This window comes from Pogona vitticeps, chromosome 12, assembly GCF_051106095.1.
Source record: "Pogona vitticeps strain Pit_001003342236 chromosome 12, PviZW2.1, whole genome shotgun sequence".
NCBI lineage: Eukaryota > Metazoa > Chordata > Lepidosauria > Squamata > Agamidae > Pogona > Pogona vitticeps.
This window is the reverse complement of record NC_135794.1, coordinates 20527033-20550238: the sequence shown is the minus strand read 5'-3', so window position 1 is coordinate 20550238 and position 23206 is coordinate 20527033. Positions and strand designations below refer to the sequence as shown.

General features: G+C 43.6%; 1 protein-coding gene across 1 annotated transcript in view; it reads left to right on the top strand.

Moving 5' to 3' along the window:
• The window catches only part of CHSY1 (chondroitin sulfate synthase 1), a 76890-nt gene that overhangs the window by 3862 nt on the left and 49822 nt on the right, over positions 1-23206 (top strand). Inside the window, exon 2 of the mRNA XM_072981928.2 lies at positions 6401-6896. Within this exon, the coding sequence (XP_072838029.2) occupies positions 6401-6896 (496 nt within the window). The remainder of the gene's footprint in view (positions 1-6400; positions 6897-23206) is intronic.

Here is a 23206-nt window from a genome sequence, read left to right as displayed (position 1 = left end):
TTAACGCAAATGGTTCAAAAGCCCACCAGACACGGTTGAAATACAAGTGAGGATTGTGTGGATCGTTGGCCTGCTTTGTGTCTCTAAGTCATCCCGAGTTATGGCATTGTGTTGTTGTAGACCGTGCTGAGGTAAAGGTTACAGACAGGGAAGATTTTGTAAGTACGCAGGAAAATCTTTTCTTGGTAAAATGAAGAAGCCCCTGGTGCCTGCAAAGCAGAGTGTGAAAAATGTGATATCCAGAAGGTAGACAGACACTCTCCATATGTGTCAGCTTTATTTAGCCTGTCATGGATTATTTATTTATTTATTTATTTATTTATTTATTTATTTATTTATTTATTTATTTATTTATTTATTTATTTATTTATTTATTTATTTATATGCCGCCCATCTAGACATAGTCTACTCTGGGCGGCTAATATCTCTCAGACAGATTAGCCTACAGGAATTTTCTAATGATTTTTTTTTTTTAAAAAAAGTTTTATTTAAATTGCTGGCCATTGCAGCATCTCGTGGCGGTGCAATGTGAGGTAACCACTCCAGTGTCCAAAATGGCATGTTTTTGGTCAGACTTGTGGGTTAGTTTCATTGAGTGATTCCACATTTTATAGCCATGTGAGAAGAAAACCTACACGGAATCATACACTGCCTTCTTCTTAATGCATGCGGGTACCATCTGGAGACTGGTTCAGCTCTCTGGCTGTGGAGGCCGAGGTTGGGAGTTCGATTCCCCAGTGTGCCTCTCTGACAAGGCCTAGATTTGATGATCTGTAGGTTCCCTTCCACCTCGGCCATTCGAAGGTGATTCTAAAGAACACCTTGTGCAGGTATACCCAAACGTGTCCGGCTGCCTAAGACGAAGCAGAAATACATCCTCCCTCAAAATCAAAACATTTTGCACCTAAGGGCAGCCATGTTATGATGACTCCTGAGGCAGGAAACTCCTCAAACATTTCCCCCTTCCTGGCAGTAAAAATATAATAATGATTCGTGAAGCCTTTTCTGATCCTGAAAATATTTATTTAAATGGTTTATATGTTACTTTTCTCCCCATGGGGGACCCAAAGCAGCTCACAACAGATAAAACAACAAATTAAAAAAAAAACACACACAATATAAACATATTTTTTAAAAAGTTGAACATATATTAAGATTAAAAAGCAAGTTTATGAGCAATTCAAAAACTTTGAAAAACCTGTAAGTTAAAAAAAACCAGCATTACTGAGAGGACTGACTGCTTAAAAGCCTGTCTGAAGAGGAAACTTAGCTACATCTAGATATTAGCACAGCCACTGTGGGGCATGATGACGGTATGGAATAATTGTGATCGGTGTACAACTAAGATGGTGGGTCTTCGTGTTGTATCTCTTTGACTAGGTGGATTCAGAGCACTTTGCTTTTAAAAATAAAATAAGCTGGAGAATTCTGGGAAGGCTTGATAGAGAGAAGGCCCGCCCAAGTGATTTCCCCCATATCACGTGCAGGGCGTAAGAAAGTTGGGAAGACAGAGAGTCTATGATGTGTTGCCACGGCAGAGGTCAAAATCCAAGAGGTTAATCTTGGAGACAAAGTGGGCAAGGCAGGTGCAAAGAGCGATGGTCCAGCAGGAGTCAAGGTCCATGGGCTCCTCTCTGAGTCGAGGGCAACAGCCACCGTTTCAGAAGAGTCCTTGGCACCTGAAGCGCAATCTGGCAGGGCGGGCGCTCCTACCCTTTGTCCCAGCCGGCCGGCCACATCCAGCACCACAAAGATCTGTTCCCCTCACTCTCCCACTTGATAATCATTTCTCCCTTCACGACTAATCTCACTCAGTCCTCCCTGGGTTGTTCTGAAGAGGAGTGGGGCTCCTTCCTTAGGGCGGTCCCTCTTTGGGGTTTTGGCCCTGCTATAGATCTGGAGGTTCTCCTCACCTAGCCACTGCTTCCTGTGTACAGATGCCGTCGCTTGAGTTGTGTAAACACCAGCACTCGGCGTGCTTGAGCGCTACAACTAGAGGCGTGCCGTAAAATGATTTGGTATCTAGGAAAGAGACCGGCTCACCTGCGCCACTAGAACGGAATGAGAAGGGTGTACTTTAAATGTGTGTGTTCTGTTTTCAGTTCTTCATCTGAAGGTGTGAGGACAGGTAAGATGCCTGGGATCTTTTCTAGCCCTTTGTAAATGCCGTAATATTCTTCCAAGCTATGGCAAAGGCGGAGGGCCGGCTGACCTCTTCTTAGCATAAATGGCAACAGAGATGCTAGTTGACCTGCCCGTTGGGTACCAGGTCCTAAAGATTTTCAATTGGGATTCTGACCACCCCATTGGCTGCTGTGCATGTAAGACAGGGCCATGCCAAAGCAACCGCTGTTGATCCTGTCAGGAAGTATGAGATTAAACCGCTGGACAGCTCAGTGGTTTAGGTTCGCTGGCTACAGAGCTGAGGGTTGGGAGTTCAATTCCTCCATTGTGCTCCTTGGGAGAAGAGCCAGCCTGGGTGGCCTTGGGCCAGCTGCACAGTCCCAGGGCGCCCCCTAGAGGAAGAGAATGGAAAACCACTTCTGAGTATCCTCCACCTGGAAAACCACGAAATCACCGTAATTCAGAATTGACTTGTTGGCACATGAGGACTATTGCTATCTTAAAACAGTTTTTAAAAGCATTTAAAAAGCCATTAAAGAGATCAAAAAGAGCAGCATCCCTGGTTGAAAGCTCATTCCCCCCCCCCTCCACAGCCCTTTCTAATCGCGTCTCAGATTATCTTCATCTGTGATCGAGTTGCTACTGCGTTGAGTTTGGAGGCAAAAAGCTCGAGGGTGGAAACGTTGAGACGCGTTGGCAAAGTCGGAGGCGCAGTGAAACTGCCTCTCCGTCTGTCTTCCTTGGTCTGCTTTTTCTTACGGTTTGTGATTTGCGGCTCATTTTTCGTAGTGCAGGAAAGGCGAGTAAGGAGATTAATTGGCTTCTGTAAAGGGAAGCCATTAAATGGGAGTCGCCGGGAAAACCTAATCTTGCCACTTTATTAGATGAATCCCCCCATCTGCGGTGGGGGAAGTGTTCTTCTGAGGTGAAGATGCCTCATTTGCAGTGAAAACAGCTGTAGGGAACAGATTTTAAAAAAGAAGAGCCCCAGATGCTAAATTCTGGAGGATGGCTTTTCACAGTGGCTTGAGCCTTCTGTTTTCTGGTTATATTTTAAAACTCTTGGTGATACCTTGAGAATAAAAATAGACACAGAATTAATGTTTGTTTATCCCCCTTTGGCTTTTGTGGTGACTGTGTGTGGAAAAAAAGTTTTGCCTTGGTTTCATTTCCGCTGAATTTTTTTTGGGGGGGGGAGAGAAGGTGAACCCGTTTCCTGGAAATGATTTCCAAAAAATGAACGCGGTGTTCTTCCCCTACCCCTTCCTTCTAACTATCTCCTTACTGTAAACCGTAGCTGCGTTGATCTGGATTTAGATTGGTACGGGCTTTTATTTTATTTTTTTAAGGAGGAGGTGGGAGAGAGATTAGACTTTCTCAGTAATAGCATGTGGAATGGGGCTTTTCTGAATGGATCAAGAACTCCCCACATGCTGGCTGTTCAGATTTTCTTTAAAAAAAGAAATGTTGAAACCAACTGGATCTGCTTAGGTCAATTAGTTGAAGATGGTTTGTTTAGCCAAGAGTGTTTATAAGTAGAGAAGTTGTGCAAGGTCTTGATAAGCTAAGGAGAGAGGAGAGAAGACCTGGGACTGGGTTTCGTAGTGAGTTGCCTAAGACGTGGGTCTTACCCTCATATATCTCTTAGGACGCGGACATTGGCATCGTTCACAGCTACTATGATTGAGGGCAGTAGACCTGGTAGAAATGTGGAAGGCACTCGTCTGCCTGCCCTTCCTTGGTCAACAAAGCAAGGACTTCTGGTTGTCAGATTCTAGGCGCCATTTTGGAACTCGGGGACCTTGTGTGGGAAAATGCAGCCTGCAAGTTCAAATGGATTAGGCATCTGGCTGTGATCCAGAGATTGAGAGTTCGATTCCCCACAACGCCTCCTTGACCGGGGCTGGACGTAATGATCCACAGGGTCCCTTCCAGCTCTGCAGTTCCAAGAGGATGATGATGTTTAAATGGCTGCGGCGGCCCTAGCATGGCACTGTCAGAAATTCCTTGAGCGTTTTAAGAATGGATCAAGCAAAGCTGGATCTTGTGGTACGGGCTGGATTGTTTGCCTACTTTTCTAAAATACACTCGCTGAGGGGAATCTCTAAACAAGTTTGTTCTTAATTGAAAGACTGTGGTGTTCATTCGTGAAGGAGCGCACTCTTTATTTCTAACGGGCAAACTTGGAATAGGTGTGGATGGGGCAAATGTTCGATATTTAAACTACAGTCCTGCGTTCTGTTAATTTTAACATACATTTTATTTGTTATATGCAAGACGATCATTGCTACCTGGCCTAAAAGCTTAAAGAAGGTGGGGTTAGGGAAATCTAGAAAAACCAAAGAGTTTATGTTCTATTTAATGATGATGGCTGCAATAGGGTGGTGTGGCTAAACAAGCATGACTTCACATTGCCCATGTGGTAGCTACAGTTGTGCCAAGGTGGAAATTTGGATCCATGGAACACTTCTGCTGGTGCACTATCAACTACACAATCACCTCTCACAGTCCTTGTTTCTGGGACACAACGCCTGGTACAGTGACAACAGCATGTTGTTGTTTAGTCGTTAAGTCGTATCCAATTCTTCTTGACCCCATGGACCAGAGCACTCCAGACTCTGCTGTCTTCCACTGCCTCCCGGAGTTGGGTCAAAGTCATGTTGGTCACTTCAATGACCCTGTCCAACCATCTCATCCTCTGTCGTCCCCTTCTCCTCTGGCCTTTACACTTTCCCAACATCAGGATCTTTTCCAGGGAGTCTTCTCTTCTCATGAGATGGCCAAAGTATTGGAGCCTCAGCTTCAAGATCTGTCCTTCCAGTTGAGCACCCACAGTTGATTTCCTTCAGAATGGATAGGTTTGTTCTCCTTGCAGTCCAAGGGACTCTCAAGAGTCTCCTCCAGCAACACAATTCAAAAGCATCCATTCTTCGGTGGTCAGCCTTCTTTATGGTCCAGTTCTCACTTTCATACATCCCTATTGGAAAAACCATAGCTGTGACTATGTGGACCAATGCTGTTATGACAACAGCATAACATTACAGTATGCCTTGATTCCAGTCAATATGCATTTGAGAGGTATGGCCACCTCTTTCCTCTTCCCCCTGATTTCAGTGTTTAAAAATCACATATTTATTTCAGAACAAAGCTGATGGTTCAAATATGTGCAAAAAAGTGTTGAAAGTGTGAATATTTTAAACTCTTAATACAACCTAAAAGAACCAAGTATTTCCTCCTTTTTTCTTTGCTGATGTGCAAACAGATCCCTTTCTTATCTGAAAATATCTGTAGGTGTTGGATATAACATAGCAAAAGTATGTTTTAAGAAGCCCTTCATTTTCACACTCCAGAAGTGTTTTCAGATCAGATTCTGAGCACAGATTATGTCTGGAACAAAGCTAGCTAACATAAATTAAAATGTTCCTACCTCCAGTGAAAGCAAAGGAGTCTGCAGTTTCTGAGCAGAGTCTTTTTTTGTTATCTCCGCCTTCTGAAAGCGCACTGCTTATAGGCAGAAGCTGGAGGTGGAAATTTAAGAAAAGTGTATATGGAGTTGTCTAGACTTCATGGCTCAAATGTACAGTCAAAATGTAATCATTGGTGAAAATCTCCTTTTCTGGTGGCTCTTTGAATGAGACCTATGGGATGCTATTTTTGTTAGATGGGCGACAACTCCCCAGCCTAGCTAGATTCTCCTACAGAACCCTGCTGAGGTGTTGATGACAGATCTACATCCTGCATGATTCCCTACAATTTGGGGCAGCTAAATTGGTGGTATAGGGACGCGGTGGCGCTGCGGGTTAAACCGCAGAAGCCTCTGTGCTGCAAGGTCAGAAGACCATGCGACAGAGTGAGCTCCCGTTGCTTGTCCCATCTCCTGCCAACCTAGCAGTTCGAAAGCATGTAAATATACGAGTAGATAAATAGGTACCACCTCGGTGGGAAGGTCATGACGTTCTGTGTCTAGTCGCCCTGGCCACGTGACCACGGAAACTATCTTCGGACTAATGCTGGCTCCACGGCTTGGAGATGGGGATGAACACTGCCCTCTAGAGTTGGACACAACTGGACTAAATGTCAAGGGGAACTTTTACCTATGACACATAGAAGGTGACCCCAAACCCCCCAAAACACTTTGTGGTCCCCTTGGGGGTCCTGACTCTCAGGTTGAGAAACCCTATCTTACATATAAGTCACAGGCCCAGGTTTTAGAATGAGAATTGATTAAAAAGCCCCGGGAAATTTTCCTAACTGGCTTTCGTCTTTTGTTTTTCAGAACGTGGTCCAGCACAATCCCTGGCAAGGTTGAGTTCTTTTCCAGCGAGGGCTCGGATACCTCTGTCCCAATACCCATCGTGCCCCTGCCTGGTGTCGATGATTCTTACCCACCCCAGAAGAAATCGTTCATGATGCTCAAGTATATGCATGACCACTACTTGGACAAATACGAATGGTTCATGCGAGCCGACGACGACGTTTATGTCAAAGGGGACAAGTTGGAGAACTTCCTCCGGAGTTTAAACAGCAGCGAGCCCCTCTTTCTTGGGCAGACAGGACTGGGCACCACTGAAGAGATGGGGAAGCTGGCCTTGGAACCGGGAGAGAATTTCTGCATGGGGGGCCCAGGCGTGATCATGAGTCGGGAAGTGTTACGCAGGATGGTGCCCCACATTGGTGAGTGCCTTCGAGAGATGTACACGACCCACGAGGATGTAGAGATCGGGAGATGCGTACGAAGGTTTGCAGGCGTGCAGTGCGTCTGGTCGTATGAGGTATGTAGGGGATGCAGAAGGATTGCAAATATTTAACACTTGGGGGGGGGAATTGTTCATGAAGAACGAGTGTTCGACAAGGAAAACCCAAGATTGGGTGACACAATTGTCTGGAAATCTGTTTGTTTTTTTCTTCCTAACCCCAAACATGTGGGCTGAAAACTGGTATTTTTGAAAATAAGAGCGAACCTGGAAGCCCTCCAGGAAGTCTGCTTTCCGATGTCGCCGTTTGGATGTTGAGAGATTTTGATTGCACTTGAATCTAGCCCAGTATCCGTCTCTGCGTTACTGGAAGGAGAAGGAGGAAGGTGGGCATTCGCTTCGCTCTGTTGCCTTCTCTTGTTTCCGGTTTTATAGACACACAGTTCAGGCAAAGGTTCGCCGCAGTTTAATAAGCCCCAAGATTGTCGTAAGCTCTTTAGCACTGAGGCAACACCCAGAGGCTAACAGGAGGAGAAGTTTGTTGTTTGTTGCTTTTCTTATAAAGACACTTTGCTCGAGGTAGCAATCTGAGAGCTGCAGAATTTATATACAGGAACTCCAAAATTAAGATAGGAAGTTAAAGGTGATTACAGTGACGCCGCGCAAGACGAATGCCTCACGCAACGAAAAACTCACAAGACGAAAGCGTTTTGCGGGGTTTTTGGTGACTCGCATTATATATATATAAGCTGCCAATGGAACATAGTGTCGGATAATGCGAAATCAAAATGCAACCTTTACCTGATTTATAAAATAGGTAGTAAAGGAGGATTAAAACAACAGCAGCAGCAACAACTGCCAGTCTTCAGCATACACTTAAAAATAAGACTTGCAGGAGCATGACGGATGTCAGACTATTTCACTAAGTGGGGGCCATGCTTCATCAGTAAAACTGGCACCAAAGTATTCTTCCCTTGTCTCGACTCTTTGAGTCAAATACTGGTGTGTGTGTGTGTGTGTGTGTGTGTGTGTGTGTGGAGAAAATAGGGGGCATAAATTGGTTGAGCACATAGGGTCAGATTTCATTTCCCACTCCCCTTCTTACTGGAAATGTTCATGTTGTATACATGGGGAAAGAAGCACATGTCTTCTGTCTCATTTGGAGCTGAAGGTCCTGAGTAGCCCAGTCGCCAAAGGAGTTTCCACCACCTATGTAACATGGACAGCTTGCAAGTCAGCTGTGCCACAAAAAAAGTGTAATTTCTGTGTAACAGAACCTCATGGCAAGGTGGTTAAATTGCAGTACTGCACTCGAAACTCTGTTCACAACCTGGATTCAGTTCCAGGTAGCCAGCTCAAGGTTCAATCAACCTTCTGTCCTTCTGCAATTGGTATAATAAGCTCCATGGGGCACTATATAAGTGACGTACTTTGCTTTTTTATATTATTTCTCATTGACAGTTTTGTCCAATTCAGACAGCTCCTCCTTGAGAAAGCAGCTCTTCTCCTGAGATGATAAGAGGAAGGGTGTACAGTAGTTGTGCTTTTAAAGCAAAGTGGGTCTTGCATCTGCTCAGCTATGTGACTTCTAAATTCCGGTACCTTATGAACAACCTCCTTGGGATAACAGAGGGAGGAAAGAATGTTTAATTTGGAGTAAATAACTGGGAAACAGGGAAGCTGGCTTTCGTGAGAAGATGCACAGTTAATCTGCTTCCATTTGGTTCAGTGACCGGGCCTAAGACACTAAGCTGTTTGAAACAAGAGCGTGTCGGTTTCTTGCAGAAGGCCATCGTAACTATGTAAAAAAAAATTTCCCTCTGTTGAAACATTCAAAGGACCTCAGTATATTTTGTTTGATGTAGAAGTACGATAAGTGTGCAAATACCAGCAGTTGCTTTGTTAACAAACATTACCACTTTGTTAACAAAACATGATCATAAAAGCTACTTTGATGCAAAAGAAATAAAAACACCCGGAATAAACCAATATACGGACAGATATATTATTGCCACCACATTTTTACAGGTCTTAAGCTCCAGAGCAAGTTAAAAAAAAGCAAAAGATGTAATATTTTATAATTCTTGTAAAAAATAATTTTATAATTCTCACACTGGAGAGGTCATTTAAATTTTATTTTTAAATATTCTGTCCAGTCTTTTGTGAGAATTATAATCAACTCTTTTCAGCATCCATGCAGTTCTGGAATGTTAAGAAGCAAATTATATGATTAAGAAAATTTTGAAAGGGCTGTTTTTCCTTCTCTTTCTCTCAGTGATAGCCAAGCACTGTTTAAGACAGCTGAGCTATCAGTTAGTAATTCCTCTTTAAAGTAAAAGAGGTGATGCGGTTTTTAAAATAAGTTTCCTCCTGTCTCTGCTGAGTTTTCAATACTGAAAATAGTTTATTTCTCCATGCTGTTTCTCATAGCTGGGTGTACTCATGAAAAAAAAAAGAATTTTTTTTAAAAATTAAAAGATCTAGGAAGTATTTTTGAAGTTTTTTTTTTGGGGGGGGGAACACACCAAGTGGCTCCAGACAAACGCCAGTGTGGTTTACAAAGGTGCAAGCGGGGCCCAGTGTCTCTTTTCCAGTGAAGATTCTCGGTTTGCCTCATTTCTAAGAGCTGCTCCACTTACTCTCCTTTCCCCGAAGTGGAACCTTATGACTAGGATGGAAATTCTTGCGTGCGCCGTCTCCAAGCAAATTGTACAAGGGTTGGCAAGTAAAATCCCATCTATGATCCTGGCCCTTCCAGGATTTTTGGTTGCGTTGACATTTTAAGAGCTGTCGCTTCTCCAGAGCTTCTGGAGCAGGGAAGTCAGAGTGCGTTCACACTAGAGATCAGGGTTTTTTTAATTCTATTTTTCTGGACGACAAATACCACGATTCTCCATTCTGGTTCTACCTAACTTACAGCGCCTTATAAACACCGACATTGGAAGGTTTTTGAGCTGAGCCTCAAAAACTTCCAGTGTATGTCTCTTTCCCTGTGCATAGGTTTATACGTTTAGAGACATTCTGTTATTGTATTTATTAATTATGGCAAGTTGATAGCCAGATGAGGAAAAACTCTTAGTGTCCGGAGTCACAACTAACTTGCTAGAAATTCATGCATGTGAGTAATCTGATAGACAGTCACACTTGCATGAGGCGGCGATCGAAGAAGACTTGATTCCTATTATTTGTTATGAAAATCTGATGTCCTGCCTAGACAACATGAGCCGCTGGTTGAGAACCACTGCATTTGAATTCCCCAGTGGAAAAGTACCTTACTAGGCTACAAATCTATAACTGTGTCACACAGAAACACTCTGAGTCCTGTGAGGGCTTTAGTGTAATTATTCTGCAAAGCTATAGGTCAGAATGTGCCCAGAGTGATAAAATATTTTTGTATAGTAATTTCTTGATCATCTTGCTTGCCCTTTTCTCTTTCTCTAGCTGTGACACCTGTGATAATGATAACATCACAGGTATCATGTCTGTGAGGTTACTTTCTTCTAAAGATGGAGGTGCATCAAAGCATTATTTGGACTGTGAAATAAAGCTTAGTTTTTCTACAGATTCTATCCATCGAGCAGGTGGCCACCCCTGTGTCTTATGCAGTGAAGTGAATTAGTTGGCAGTCCAATAATTTTTAAAAAATCCAAAATTGCTTCCTATAAATTTACTGTCACATCAGTTCTGGACCTTTGTAACTTACATGCAGCTTAACTGAGCGCTTGAGTATTTTATCCCCCTTTCTAGACACACAGACCAAAAAATGTACATAAAAGACCTTTCAATCCATTTTGTTGAAATGTTTAGAATATTTGCAAAATTAGTTGGTTTTATGTATGGGAAAGTAAAACCACGAACCAGCAGCTTCCAGAATATTGCTTTGTCAGCTACTAAAAAAAATCTCTCTATTCACTTTTGAAATTATACAGTCAAGCAGTGTAAAGTGTAACCCTAACAGGCTAAAAAAAAAAGTGTATGGCATTACTGCTTAAGGGTTAAGCACAGTAATGACTGTGTATTTACTTATAGAGCATCTGACCCATTTGCCTCAGCCTCACCATCTACCTGCAGGTCACAACCTGAGGGAATTACTCATCATCGACTGGGAGAGGGCCAAAGTCTGCCTCTTGTTCCAGATGCTGAGATGCATTAAGAGGAACTCAGCCCCTTCCTCGTAGGTGCGTCCACCCTGGTGGAGCATGAGAAAGGAGAAGTAGCCTTTCTTGGCACGGCAGGGACCCAACATTGCTTTCCCCGCCTGGTAAATAAAGCCAAAGGGGATTCATCGTTTCCTCATTTCAACCTCTCTGGTTTTGGCGAATAGACTCTCGGTTACCTCTGTGCTGCCCTATTAATCCCTAATTGAGCTTTAAAGTGCCTCCAGCTTTATTAGCAGCCATTTCCTGTGGGTAGAAGCTTATCTGAACCCCCTGATGGTGTGAACTTCCGTGGCAATTGGCTGGAGCCCATTTTGAAAACCTTGCTAAGAATCCTGGTTGTCTAAAAGGGACGGGATTATTTTCTTGTGACCTTAAGAGTTCCTGCCGGTGCTGTTTCCTCCTCCTCCTCCTCTATCAGAACTTTGACACAGGCATGGCTATTTTGATTTACAAAGCAGCATCACTAAACACGGATTGCATCCAAGCTAGTCTCCTGTGTTCTTCAGTCCATCCATTTCCCCCCTTCCTGCAGTTATTTCCCCCTTTCTTGTTACCTCTCATGATCATTTCTAAGAATCTGCAATGTCTCATTTATTATTAGGCAGCTGAAGTATTCCAGCTTTCTTTGTTCTCTGCAAGGTGGATAAAAATCAATATATATATTTTTTAAAAATCAAACTGATAAAAATCACTATGGAAATAAAAATTGATTTTTTTTTCATTCCAATGATCCAAAAATCCAATCTTTAAACTTGAGTCCTGATTTAAATCACAGGTTATATATGAATCAATCTGGTGGCCTGCGTATTTGGATTTTGTAGAGTTGGGTGATTATGGGGTCTGTCACAATGACCCTTTGAACTTCCAAATTTACTAGTCCAGCACTCATTATATAAGTACATTGTCTTCCAGTCATTCATTTAAATACTTCTTTGTTAAGTATCCAGCCGCCTAGAGTGGTCAATATGACCAGATAGGCAGGGTACAAATGGAATAAATAAATAAACAAACAAACAAACAAACAAATAATTGCCATCTCCATCCAGGTAATAACTAGTGGTCTGTGATAAACCCACGTACCAAATATTTCTGTTTTTGTAGCTGCCTTTTCAAACATTGAGAAAGCTGGAATATTGCGCATACCGACTGAACCTTTGAGAACTTTTACGAACATTTTGTTGGGTTCATTTGGCATAACTTTGATTTTAAAGTTCAATAGTGTAAGAACGTCGCTGTCTGTTGTCCCTTTGAAACGTCTTTATGATCCAAGCCAGGCATTTGGCCTTATAAGAGTAAACAAAAGAGTTTCCTCAGCGCTGGAGAAACCAATTCTTGTCTCTTATCTCATTCAGCAGTGAAGGTAACGAGGTAAACTCAATTTTTCCTCAAGGTCTCCTTAGTAGCTATTTTAAATGTTGTTCTAGTAGATAAAGTTAAACGTTGCTTAATTGCTTTCAGAATAGACGAGAGAGGCTTTGCAAGGCTGAGTATCTAGAACTTATTTATACACTCAACAGAATCAAGGAGGGTGGGGGTGACGTGGTGCTTTTCTCTTACTCTGTGTCATTATTATTATTATTATTATTATTATTATTATTATTATTATTATTATTATTATTATTATTATTTCTGGATCTACCACGACAGGTATGCAAACTTGGGTAAGGAAAGCCCTATTGCTACAATTGGCCTTATTTTTTTTTAAGCGTTAACTTGCCCAGTCATCCCATTCTAGTCCTTACAGTACCTTCTATTATCGTCTACACAGAGAAAATGAGTTTAAAAACGACAATATTGTATTGGGAACCGCATACATAGGTAAAGGTAAAAGTTCCCCTTGACAATTTGTCCAGTTGTGTCCGGCTCTAGGGGGCGGTGCTCATCCCCGTTTCCAAACCACAGAGTCAGCGTTTGTCGGAAGACAATCTTCCGTGGTCACGTGGCCAGCGCGACTAGACATGGAATGCCAGGATCTTCCCACCGAGGTGGTACCTATTTATCTCCTCGCATTTTTTTTTTGCATTTTGCATGCTTTCGAACCGCTAGGTTGGCGGGAGCTGGGACAAGCGACGGGAGTTCACTCCGTCGCGTGGATTCGATCTTACAACTGCTGGTCTTCTGACCTTGCAGCACAGAGGCTTCTGCGGTTTAACCCACAGCGCCACCACCTCCCACAGCATACATACTGCACTGATATTTAACAGATACTTAGGTTTTGGGTTAAAACTTGCATCTGTTACAGAATGCCAGTCAATGTTTTTGTAATTTTCACTGACTGTTCCTGGTGTTTTTCAACAACAACAACAACAACTGTGTACCATCAAGTCAGTTCTGACTTTTCATGCCCCTTTCCGAGTTTTCTAAATGAAATATTCAGAAGTGGTTTACCATTCCCTCCTTCTGGGGCTGCCCTTGTATTATGCAGTTCGCCCAAGGCTACATAGGCTGGTTCTTCTGGCAACCGCAGTGGGCAATCAAACTCCCAGTATCTGAGATACCTGATACCTGACTTGCTAAACTATTTTACTGGAGGCTGGAGGCAGATGAAAACAAACTACTGGTCAAATATCTGAGTCCTTCTCCTTTCTTCTCCTTACTGCCTGGTTGTTTTATTCAATTAGTAAGAGCCATATCCTAGCTTATCCTGTACTAGCGGTGTTTAGTGATGGGATTTTCAGAATTTGAAGACTCTTAGCACTATAATTTCAACTTAGGGGGGTCCCCCAAATTGTGGCTCTGGGAGTCCTTGATTTCCAAACCCCCACCCCTAGCTGTATCTTAATGTGAATTGAAGGCACACACTTAGCAATCGTCCTTATTTGATCCTTAGGAAAACCTTGACGGTTTGCTAGTGTTCAAAGAAAGGAGATGGTCCATTGTGTTTCAGGATTCTGTAAGGACCTGAGTCTGGATTTCCCAAGGGCCTGCCTCACATTCGAATCACTACACCACACTGTCTCCCTTTCTTTTTTGCTCCTAACATGTGCAAAACTGAGGATGTAAATGCAGAAACCCTTGACTTTCGCTGAAAATAAAAAACCCTTCTTCCTTTCAACAATAACCTTTGTTCCTCAAAGGCCTCCTGTCAGATTGTCTTCCTGAAAGGAAGTGCAGTGTTTTTTTTTTTTTAATCGTGAATTAGCAGTGAAAGTTTTCCTTCCAGAGAGCGGGTGAGTGAAAAGCTTCAAAGCGAGAAGAGGACTTGAGTCTCCTTGCTCTATGCAGCTCTGCCCTAATGAAGCTGTGTGGTGTTTGCCTGTGATGAATGACTTGGCAGCAGGACCTGCAGAAACCTGACTTGTACAAACTCACTGTGCTTTGCCTCTTCCCACCTCGCCTCAGAATCATAGTGGTGCGGAATGTGGTAAATTCTAAAGCCCAGCCAGCAAGCAGTTTCTGGACCTGTGTTTGACAAGAGGGACACTGGGCAAACAAACTAGAAGATTTAAAAGGATCACTGTGGGTAACAATATCAACTCCTCAGGCTAAGTTAGTGCTGGGGACTAGTTCTCATTCCCCTGAGCAAAACGCTAAAGGTGATCTTCAGGGGAAGAGTGAAATTAGTTTATATATACACAGAGTGAATAACAGTGGGAGGGGAGTATTAAGTGAAGAAGGGTACAGGACCATGTCATGATCCTTGAAACTTCTTCTGTTTTGTCTTTGTCTTCTTCTTCTTTGTCTTTGTCTTCTTCTTCTTTGTCTTTGTCTTCTTTGTCTTTGTCTTCATCTTTGTCTTTGTTTTCTTCATCCTCGTCTTCTTTATTATCCTTATTATCATTCAGAAATCCCAGGCACCGTCAATCAAAGCTATAAAAACATTGACTGGCATTACATAGATACAAGTTTTAACCAAAAACCTAAGTATCTGTTAAATATTGATGTAATATGTAGGCTGTTCCTAATATTGCTGTTTTTTGTAGCTCTGAGATTGTCTGAGATCTGCAACTGATTATAATACTGTGTGAAATTCCATGGCATTGTTCCCAAAGCCCCAATGACTATTCTTTTATTTTACAAGTATAAAAAATAAAACGAGACACAGCTAAAAAAAAAAAAGCCCAAACTCTTCACACACACAAAAACACAAAAATAATTCAATACAAATTATCCCCATTGCCACCAAATTTGGAAATATAATCAGTTTTTTCCCTCCATGACAGAGCCCTATTCCCTTTCCAAAACTACATGGATTCTTGTGATGGTACGCAGCCCATCCCTTTTAAAAACACAAACTCAGTAAATTCACCCTATATATCAATAAAGCTATGTGTTTGTACCAATCCCTTTTTAGTTTTCATCTTCATCAGATTGGAACTGGAGAGTTGGAAGGGACCCTTTAGGGCAGTGGTCCTCAACCTTGGGCCTCCAGATGTTCTTGGACTATAACTCCCAGAAGTCTTCATCACCACCACCTCTGCTGGCCAGGATTTCTGGGAGTTGAAGTCCAAGAACATCTGGAGGCCCAAGGTTGGGGATCACTGCTTTAGGGAGAAAAGAACTCTGTACTTTCTCGAAAGGGCTTTATCCTATTAAAAATCCCTTTTTATGTCAGCGTGGCGAGGGGAGGTCGCAGGTTCTTTGGCTATTATAAAAGAGGGTCATGACTCAAAAAAGGTTGGGAACCCCTGCTTTAAGCTAGGTTGAATTCACAATGGTCAGTCTGGTTTAGTCCTGATTACTCTTTTCACAGACCATTGTCTTCCGTTGTCATCAGCCACCTGGTCATTTTAAATGGCGACTGCAGAAGTTTATTATCTTGGAACTGCAGAGCTGGACGGATCATCGAGTCCAGCCCCCATGAAGGAGGCCCAGCGAGGAATTGAACTCCCAACCTCTGGCTCCATAGCCAGATGCCTAAACCCATGGTTCTCAACATTGGGGTCCCCAGATGTTCTTGGACTGCAACTCCCTGGAATCCTGGCCAGCACAGAAAGGGCTGAAGGCTTCTGGGAGTTGAACATCTGGGGACCCCCCATTGGAGAACAACTGGCCCATAACCCTGAGCTATCGAGCAGTTCAACCGATGCCATTTCACTTGCAAAGCATGTACACTGCTGCTGAGCTCACTATAACCTCTTCTAAGCAATACTTGAATGCTTCTGCTGACCTCTTGTGTATCCAGAAATGGGTTTCCTAAGTGGGACGTTTGGGGAAGGATGAATTGGCTCCTTTTGGTGACCTAGATTTGTTGTCTTTCTATTCAGCTGTGGACTCAGATGACCCAGGGAAATGGGTCTCGCCCAGAAACAAGGATACAATTTTGAATTAAGGCTTCCTTGGTGTCTTTCTCACGCCAAGGGAAATGAGAGAGAGGAAATGTTCTCACCCTGTCCCAGAACAGGCAGTGAATCCTGAAGATAAGAGGATCCCCCTTGTGGAATTCCCAAATCCCACCCTCCATTGACAGGAAGAGATAGCCTGCCGTTGTATCTGCCAAGGCCAGAAATAACTTGAGGTCCCTGCGGTTTTCTGTGCTCAGCTTTTAGATTTGATCATGTGCTGAGGGTAAAGATAAGATTCCCCCACCCACCCAATGGAAATGAAGCCATGGTCTTCTGTCCCGGTTATCAAATAATTCTGCTCTTTCCTTTGATGCCAAGTGATGGGCATAGCACTGGGTCAGGCGTGACTTGACTTTCCTGTAGTATTGTTAGAGTCCCACGCCAGGAAAAGCAGTGAAAGATTCATTGTCTAGGGTTGGGAGTGGCAGGGAGCGTGAACAGTAAGGAATCCTACCCAGTGGTAGTGCTACTGATATTTCCTCATGATTGCCTTTTTGATGCTATAACTGCTGAAGGATGCTAAGCACCTCGTGCTTTACTACATATGGATAACCCCTCAAATACCTGTCGTTGAGGTTGAAGCATGCCCCTGTTGCGTATCTTTGCCATTGAAGGATGCCCAGTCAAGTTCCAACACCTGAACCATGTCCACAGGTGCAGCAGTTTCCTCTTGTATGGATTTAAAAATTTGTTTCCTGTAGGATAACATGCTGGGCGGTTTGCTGCCAGCTCCTAGAATGTTATATTCTTGCTCCCTCATCTGGTTATTCGAGACCCCATCTCTGCTGTCCTTCCAAAGGCGGGCAAAGACCTTTCCCTTCAGGCAAGCTCTCCCTGAGAGGCTGCCTGCCTGAGTGGGTTTGTTTTTTTTTCAATGGACGGATGTGCCTTCCTGCTTTGAATCTGTTTTTGGGGTTGCTTTTGTTTACGGTCTATTGGCATGGCATTTGTTTGATCCTTTTCAGTAGAGTGGTGCCTCACTAGACGATGATAATCCGTTCCACTGAAATCGCTGTTTAGCAAAATCATTGTCTAGCGAAAAGCATTTCCCCATTGGAATGCACTGAAACCTGTTTAATGCCTTCCAGTGGGGAAGAATTGTCATTGTCTAGCGAAGATCGGCCATAGGAAAGCCGCTTTGCGAACCGCCAATCAGCTGTTTAAATCGCTGTCTTGCGAAGCTTAGGTCCCGAAAACAGCTGTTTTGCAAGCGTGGAGGGAGCTGTCAAAAACGTCATCTAGCGAAAATCGGTTTGCAAAGCAGGGACCAAACATTGTCCAGCAAAATTCCCCCATAGTCAATGTCTAGCGAAAAAACTGTCATGCGGCATAACTGTCTAGCGAGGCACCCTTGTATTTGCATATGAACTCACTGTTGCTATCTTTAAACAAGGCCCCCTTTTAAGAAGGAAGGCCAGGTAAAAATATTTTAAATAAATAAACCTTTCAGGTATTCGATTCACTCTTTCTGCTTACAACAAACATTCCTGTCTTTGTCTTTCCTTGTGCCCCCCGGGCTCTCTTTAGTTCAGAGTTCTGGTTCTTTCGGAAAAACAACCAAGGGGGTCCCAAGGGCCTGTCTGCTTCCCATCCCAGCCCTAAGGCCACAGGCTGAATGTGTAGTTCAGGGCCCTCATCCGAGGTTCCTAGAAACCTTAGGATACCAACTTTATCCCAAGGCGTTTGTCCTCCTCTAGCTAGGCGTTGGGCCCATGCATCGCCCGAGGCAAAGCGTATTTCTGTCCTTGGCGTAGCTCTCCAGCCTGAACACCACCACCTGGGAAAAGGGAGAAGAGGCTTTCAAAATAAAGCCAAGCAAAGGCAGAGCTGATGAGAGAAGGGAGAAAATGGAGTTCCAGAGGTAGTGTTAAAAATAAAAGAGAGCATTGCCCTGGCCGGCTCTGTTTGGGCTACTGGGAAGCATATCGCTCTTGCAAAAATAGCTGCGCTCCTCCGGGATTGACACAAAGATTCTTTTGTGTCAGCTCCGTTGCACATCTGTTTTGGTGCCCTTGAATGCTCAGAGCTCTGCCTTGTTCAAGGAAGAACACCCCCTCCCCCCGTTGCCAAATACATTTTAGAATGCTTTGTTTTTAGGTGTACACAACCTCTTTCCGGTTTGGTTTCCCCCCCCCCCCCAAAATGGTTATTCGTTTGTTTATTGTAGCAAATAACCACCCACACCTGACTGTAAGCCTGTAAGTCCTAAGTATTTTCCCCTTTTGCTTTTGGGACCAATTCTTTCCGTTTCCAGCTTGTGACACAAGTTTGGGCCGCCTGATCTCAAAACTCCTGTGCCTGTCCCCTTGCAGGACCGTTGCTTTGTTTAGCCCTGTGTTGATGCGAAAGTCATATAATTTAGAACACACTCCCTTAGTCTGGGCTTAATAGCATTCCCACATGGCACAAGCAGATGCAGCAGAGAAGGCGATGCTTCAGAGCATCATCTGTGCAAAACAGCCTTAGAAAGTCTGAGCAGATTGGGGAGGTGTTTCAAAAAGTACAGGTATTTTATTCCGTTTGTCTTTCGGTGGCTTCCCCTGAGCTAAGCCTCCAGCCCATCATCATCCAGCACATCATCGTCCAAACCAGATGCTGTTGGACTTCATCTGGCACAGCCATTGGTCAATGATTCTGGGACTCGTAGCTCAATGATATCCGTGAATGGAAGTTTAGGGAACAAAAGCTGCCTTAATGGGTTTTGAACCTGAACATTTCAGACGTGGACTCAGAAGCTTTTCCATCACCAAATTCTGGATCCCTGAAACAGCGATAAGGACCACCAGTACAACACACCAACCTTTCTCTTTTAAGAACAGTAGACTTGATTAGGCATCCTTAAGTCTCGAGAGACGAAAGTCACGTGCTCTGTATGGAGGACTTGGAACAGCATCTAGTGAGGCTGAGGAGGCCAATCCGAGAGTGACAATCCCTTCCACACTGAAGACAAACACAATCTGTCCCCTGTCCAGCTCCCTGATTTTGCTGGTTTCAGGTCTGCCTCTTTGCCTCGGTCTGCTGGACAAGGGTCTCTTCAAATTGGGAGAGGCTGTGATGCACCGCTTGCCTCCAGGATGAATGCTCAGAGGTCAAGGTTTCCCATCTGTTGAGGTCCATTCCTAAGGTCTTCAGATCCCACTTGCAGATAGCCTTTTATCGCAGCTGTGGTCTCCCTCTGGGGCAATTTCCCTGCACGAATTCTCCATACAGGAGATCTTTTGGAATCCGACCATCAGCAGAGATACCCAATGTGATGTAGAATAACACCCTGCTCAGCCTTTAGCCAAAACCACTCCTTAAATATCTCACTTACCTTGAAAGCCCTATTAGTGTCCCTATAATTTGCTTCAGACTTGAAGGCATCTTGGGATAATTTACTGCATGATACTTATATTTACTATCAGCCATCCACTTGGTTATGACTTATGGCAACCTTTTAATGGTTTTCTCGTTATAAAGTAATCAGCGTTCATTCACTGATCCCTTTCTCGGGGGCACTATGGGATCGTGAAGTTTCCCAGAGCCACGTAAGTGGCCGGTCCTGTAATCATACCAGCTACGGTTGATTTTGACTAGATTCTTTCTCAGAAGGCAGAGTGGGGGTTCGAACTCTCTAGCTTTGACTCTGTGGTCAAGTGCTCCAATCCCTTGAGCGCACTGCCTTAACATCCGTGAATGAAGGCACCAGGCATTGAACATGGACCCTTTTTTGGTCTAGTTTAATTCCAGTGTTAATGGAGAATTCTAAATTTCCTGGATAGGATTTCCTGAAGTTTTGGAGTAACGTACAAGGGCCTGTATTGCAAATCTCTGTGTATTAAACCGGAAGGGTTTAGAAACAGCAAATTTGGTTGGGATGGCAGTTTATGATTCCTAGAGTTACGCATGCATGACAGGAAATGGGGAAAGCGTAAAGGTCAGCTGTCCTAATGAAGAATTTTTGATTTAGGAATTTGGTCCAGCAGGTGGCCTAATTAAAGTCTCATGCATGGTTCAAACCTCAATCCTTTTAAAGCAAAGAAAATATCAAAGCACCCACTTAGTGCTTTTCCAACATGCATATGTGGATTTCAACATTTTGGCTGGCTGGAAGGAGCAAGTAATCAAGAGTACCTTTAATGTAATTTCATCCTGACATGTCAGAATGGCTGAAATCTTGTTGCTTTGCTTAGTAAATTGCAGCTAGAGTGGATCCATTTGAATCAATGGGACAAACAGAGAAATTGACTCAAATGTTCTGCTGATTCAATGGACGTACGTTAGTTGAAACTTCCTGTGCTATGGAACAGCATTTCAGCCAACATGTATGTGACTTTTGGGGGGACCCAGTGTGGCACAGTGATTAGACTAATGATCTGTAGATCTGGGTTCAAATTCCCAGCTGGTGGAGTAATTCACTGGGTTACCTTGGACCCCTCATCCTATCTCAGCCTGACATAACTTACAGTGTTCTTAGGATAAAGCAGAGAGGTAGAGAGCAGTATACACTACCTGGAACTCGTAGGAGGAGAGGTGGGATTATATGTTCAAGAAAAATGTTAAACACCATTGCAAGGAAAGGAGTCCAGCTCATGTGGGGTGTTTGTCATTACACTTTCACAGAATTAAGTGTCGCTTGACAAAAAGCCAAAAGAGTAATAATTGCCAAAGGGGGAAAAAAAGAGGTCAGCTCTACAGTGCTCTTTGTAGTTTGTAATTTCTTGGTTGTAAATATCTAGTTTAGGGATGGGCCCGAATCACTGATTTGGGACTTTGTTCCTGGTTTGCTTACTGATCCAACAGGTGTTCTGCGATTCATTGTCCTGTCCCTTCTGGTGGGCACCCACTCAGATGCAGCATCCTGGATTCCCTGCCCTGCCTCCCCTGGGCCCTGCCCCTGAGTGGGCACCTGCCAGCAGAGGCAGGGCTTTGAAGCTCCAAACACCTGTTCAGCTGGTAAATGAAATGCGACAAACCACTGAACTGGTGGTTCGTGCCCATCTCTAATCTAGTTGTTGTTTTCTGGAACATAGCGATGGCACAGGTCTGCTGGAGCCCATGAGCTCAGGATGTGTTGAGGGCTCTATCACTGGAGGCACTCAAGAGAAAATTGGGCCACCCTCTGTCAGATTGGCTTCGATTTGGATTCCTGCCTTTAGCCGGGGGTTGAACTCGATGGCCTTATAGGCCCTTTCCAAGTTCATTATTCTCTGATCCTGTAAAATGATCAGGCTCAAGAGAATTCTGAGCAAAAACATTTAGGGCTTCAGTGAAAGTGAAGAATAGATTTCTGCTAGTATTAGTGTGTACTGTATATCCTAGTAATAAAGATCTTTGCTTTTGGTCTCATTCAGCAATGAACCAAAGCAAGCAGATACAGTGGTGCCTCGCTAGACGATTACCTCACAAAACGGTTAATTCACAAAATGGTTTTCCCTATGGACGATTTTCGCTAGACGATGTTTTGGTCCGTGCTTCACAAGATGGGTTTTTTTCGGGACCGTTTTTCGCAAGAGAACGATTTTGACAGCTGAGTCTGCGCTTTGCAAAACTTTTTTTTTTTTAGGGACGGTTTTTCACAAGACAGTGATTTTGACAGCTGGGTCCGTGCTTCACAAAACGGTTTCTCTATGGGCGATTTTTGCAAGACAATGATTTCCCCCCCCCATTGGAACGCATTATATGGATTTCAGTGCATTCCAGTGGAGAACCGCATTTCGCAAGATGAGGTTTTCACAAGATAGCGATTTTCGCGGGACGAATTAACATCGTCTTACGAGGCACCACTGTAATTGAAATTTGTTGGCTGTGAGTCCGATGATCCATGTGACAGAGCTGGGTTTTGAAAACCTCTTTAAGCCCCACTGCAACATTTTGGTCAAACTGGAATCCCAGTGAGCCATATATTCATATAAATGTTGGTCAACATTATCTTTAACTGTGGTTGAGGTAGGAGGGAGGGTTTTTATTTTTACCTATTTTTGGTAAGTTTTGTATTCTTTTTTATATTCTTTTCTTCTTCTTGAGAAAGAGATCAAGAACCCATTAATATCAGTTAAAAAAAATAAAGCACCCCCCTAAATATAGATATGCTGTTCATTCTTTTAATAATGTGAGAAGTTAGACCTGCAGATAAGAAACACTAAAAGACTAAGAACAGAGAGCTGGGGGGGGGGGTGGTTAGAAGTCATATTAACAGTCCAAAGCAGCAAAATAAAACAGAAATTCTTTTTTAGTGGGAAGAAAGCATCCCATTAATGTAGCCAACCTAGGGTCTTATAAGATGTCTTTCCTGCCCCTTCTGTTTGAGTTGGAGAAAGCAGTAACTGAACGAGCCAACGTTTATAACAAAATGCCAGAGGGAAATGGTGAAGGAAATGTGGGTCTCAGCAAAGGGGAGAAGACGCAGCGATGGGCTGGTATTAATCTTATGCAAAAAAAAAAAAAATTAAAAAAAACTTGAACGCCCATGGTGTAAGAAGCTCCAGCCTGGAATGTGATTTCTAGCTCGCTGATTTCTAGGAAACGGAATACAGAAGAGCCTTTGTCTGTGGCGGCTGCGAAGAAGTCGGGTTTTTTTCTGGCCAGCGCACCGTCATGCCAGCCAGTCTCGACGATGGGCCGATGCATGAGCGAGCGTAACAGATCCGTCCCTGTGCAGAGCTTCCCTCCATTGCTGCCTGCTCGGAGCGGGAGCAAACTCTCCACTGAATCCCAAATGAAGGATCATTTCTGCATAGACAACCTGGCCCTCCTTTATAGGGAGAACACATGACTTGGGTTTTTGGCTGGTTTGGGAGAAAGCGCCTCTTCTCCCTGCAGTGGCCGGAGCTGTGATTGATCCCTGCAATGCCAGAGGATTTTTATTTTTGAAAGGCTTTCAAATGCAAACACGGTCTTTTCTTGCAATTCAACAGAGGTGTGTTTTTTGAGAAGCCTAGGGATCTATAGGTTTAGAGGCAAA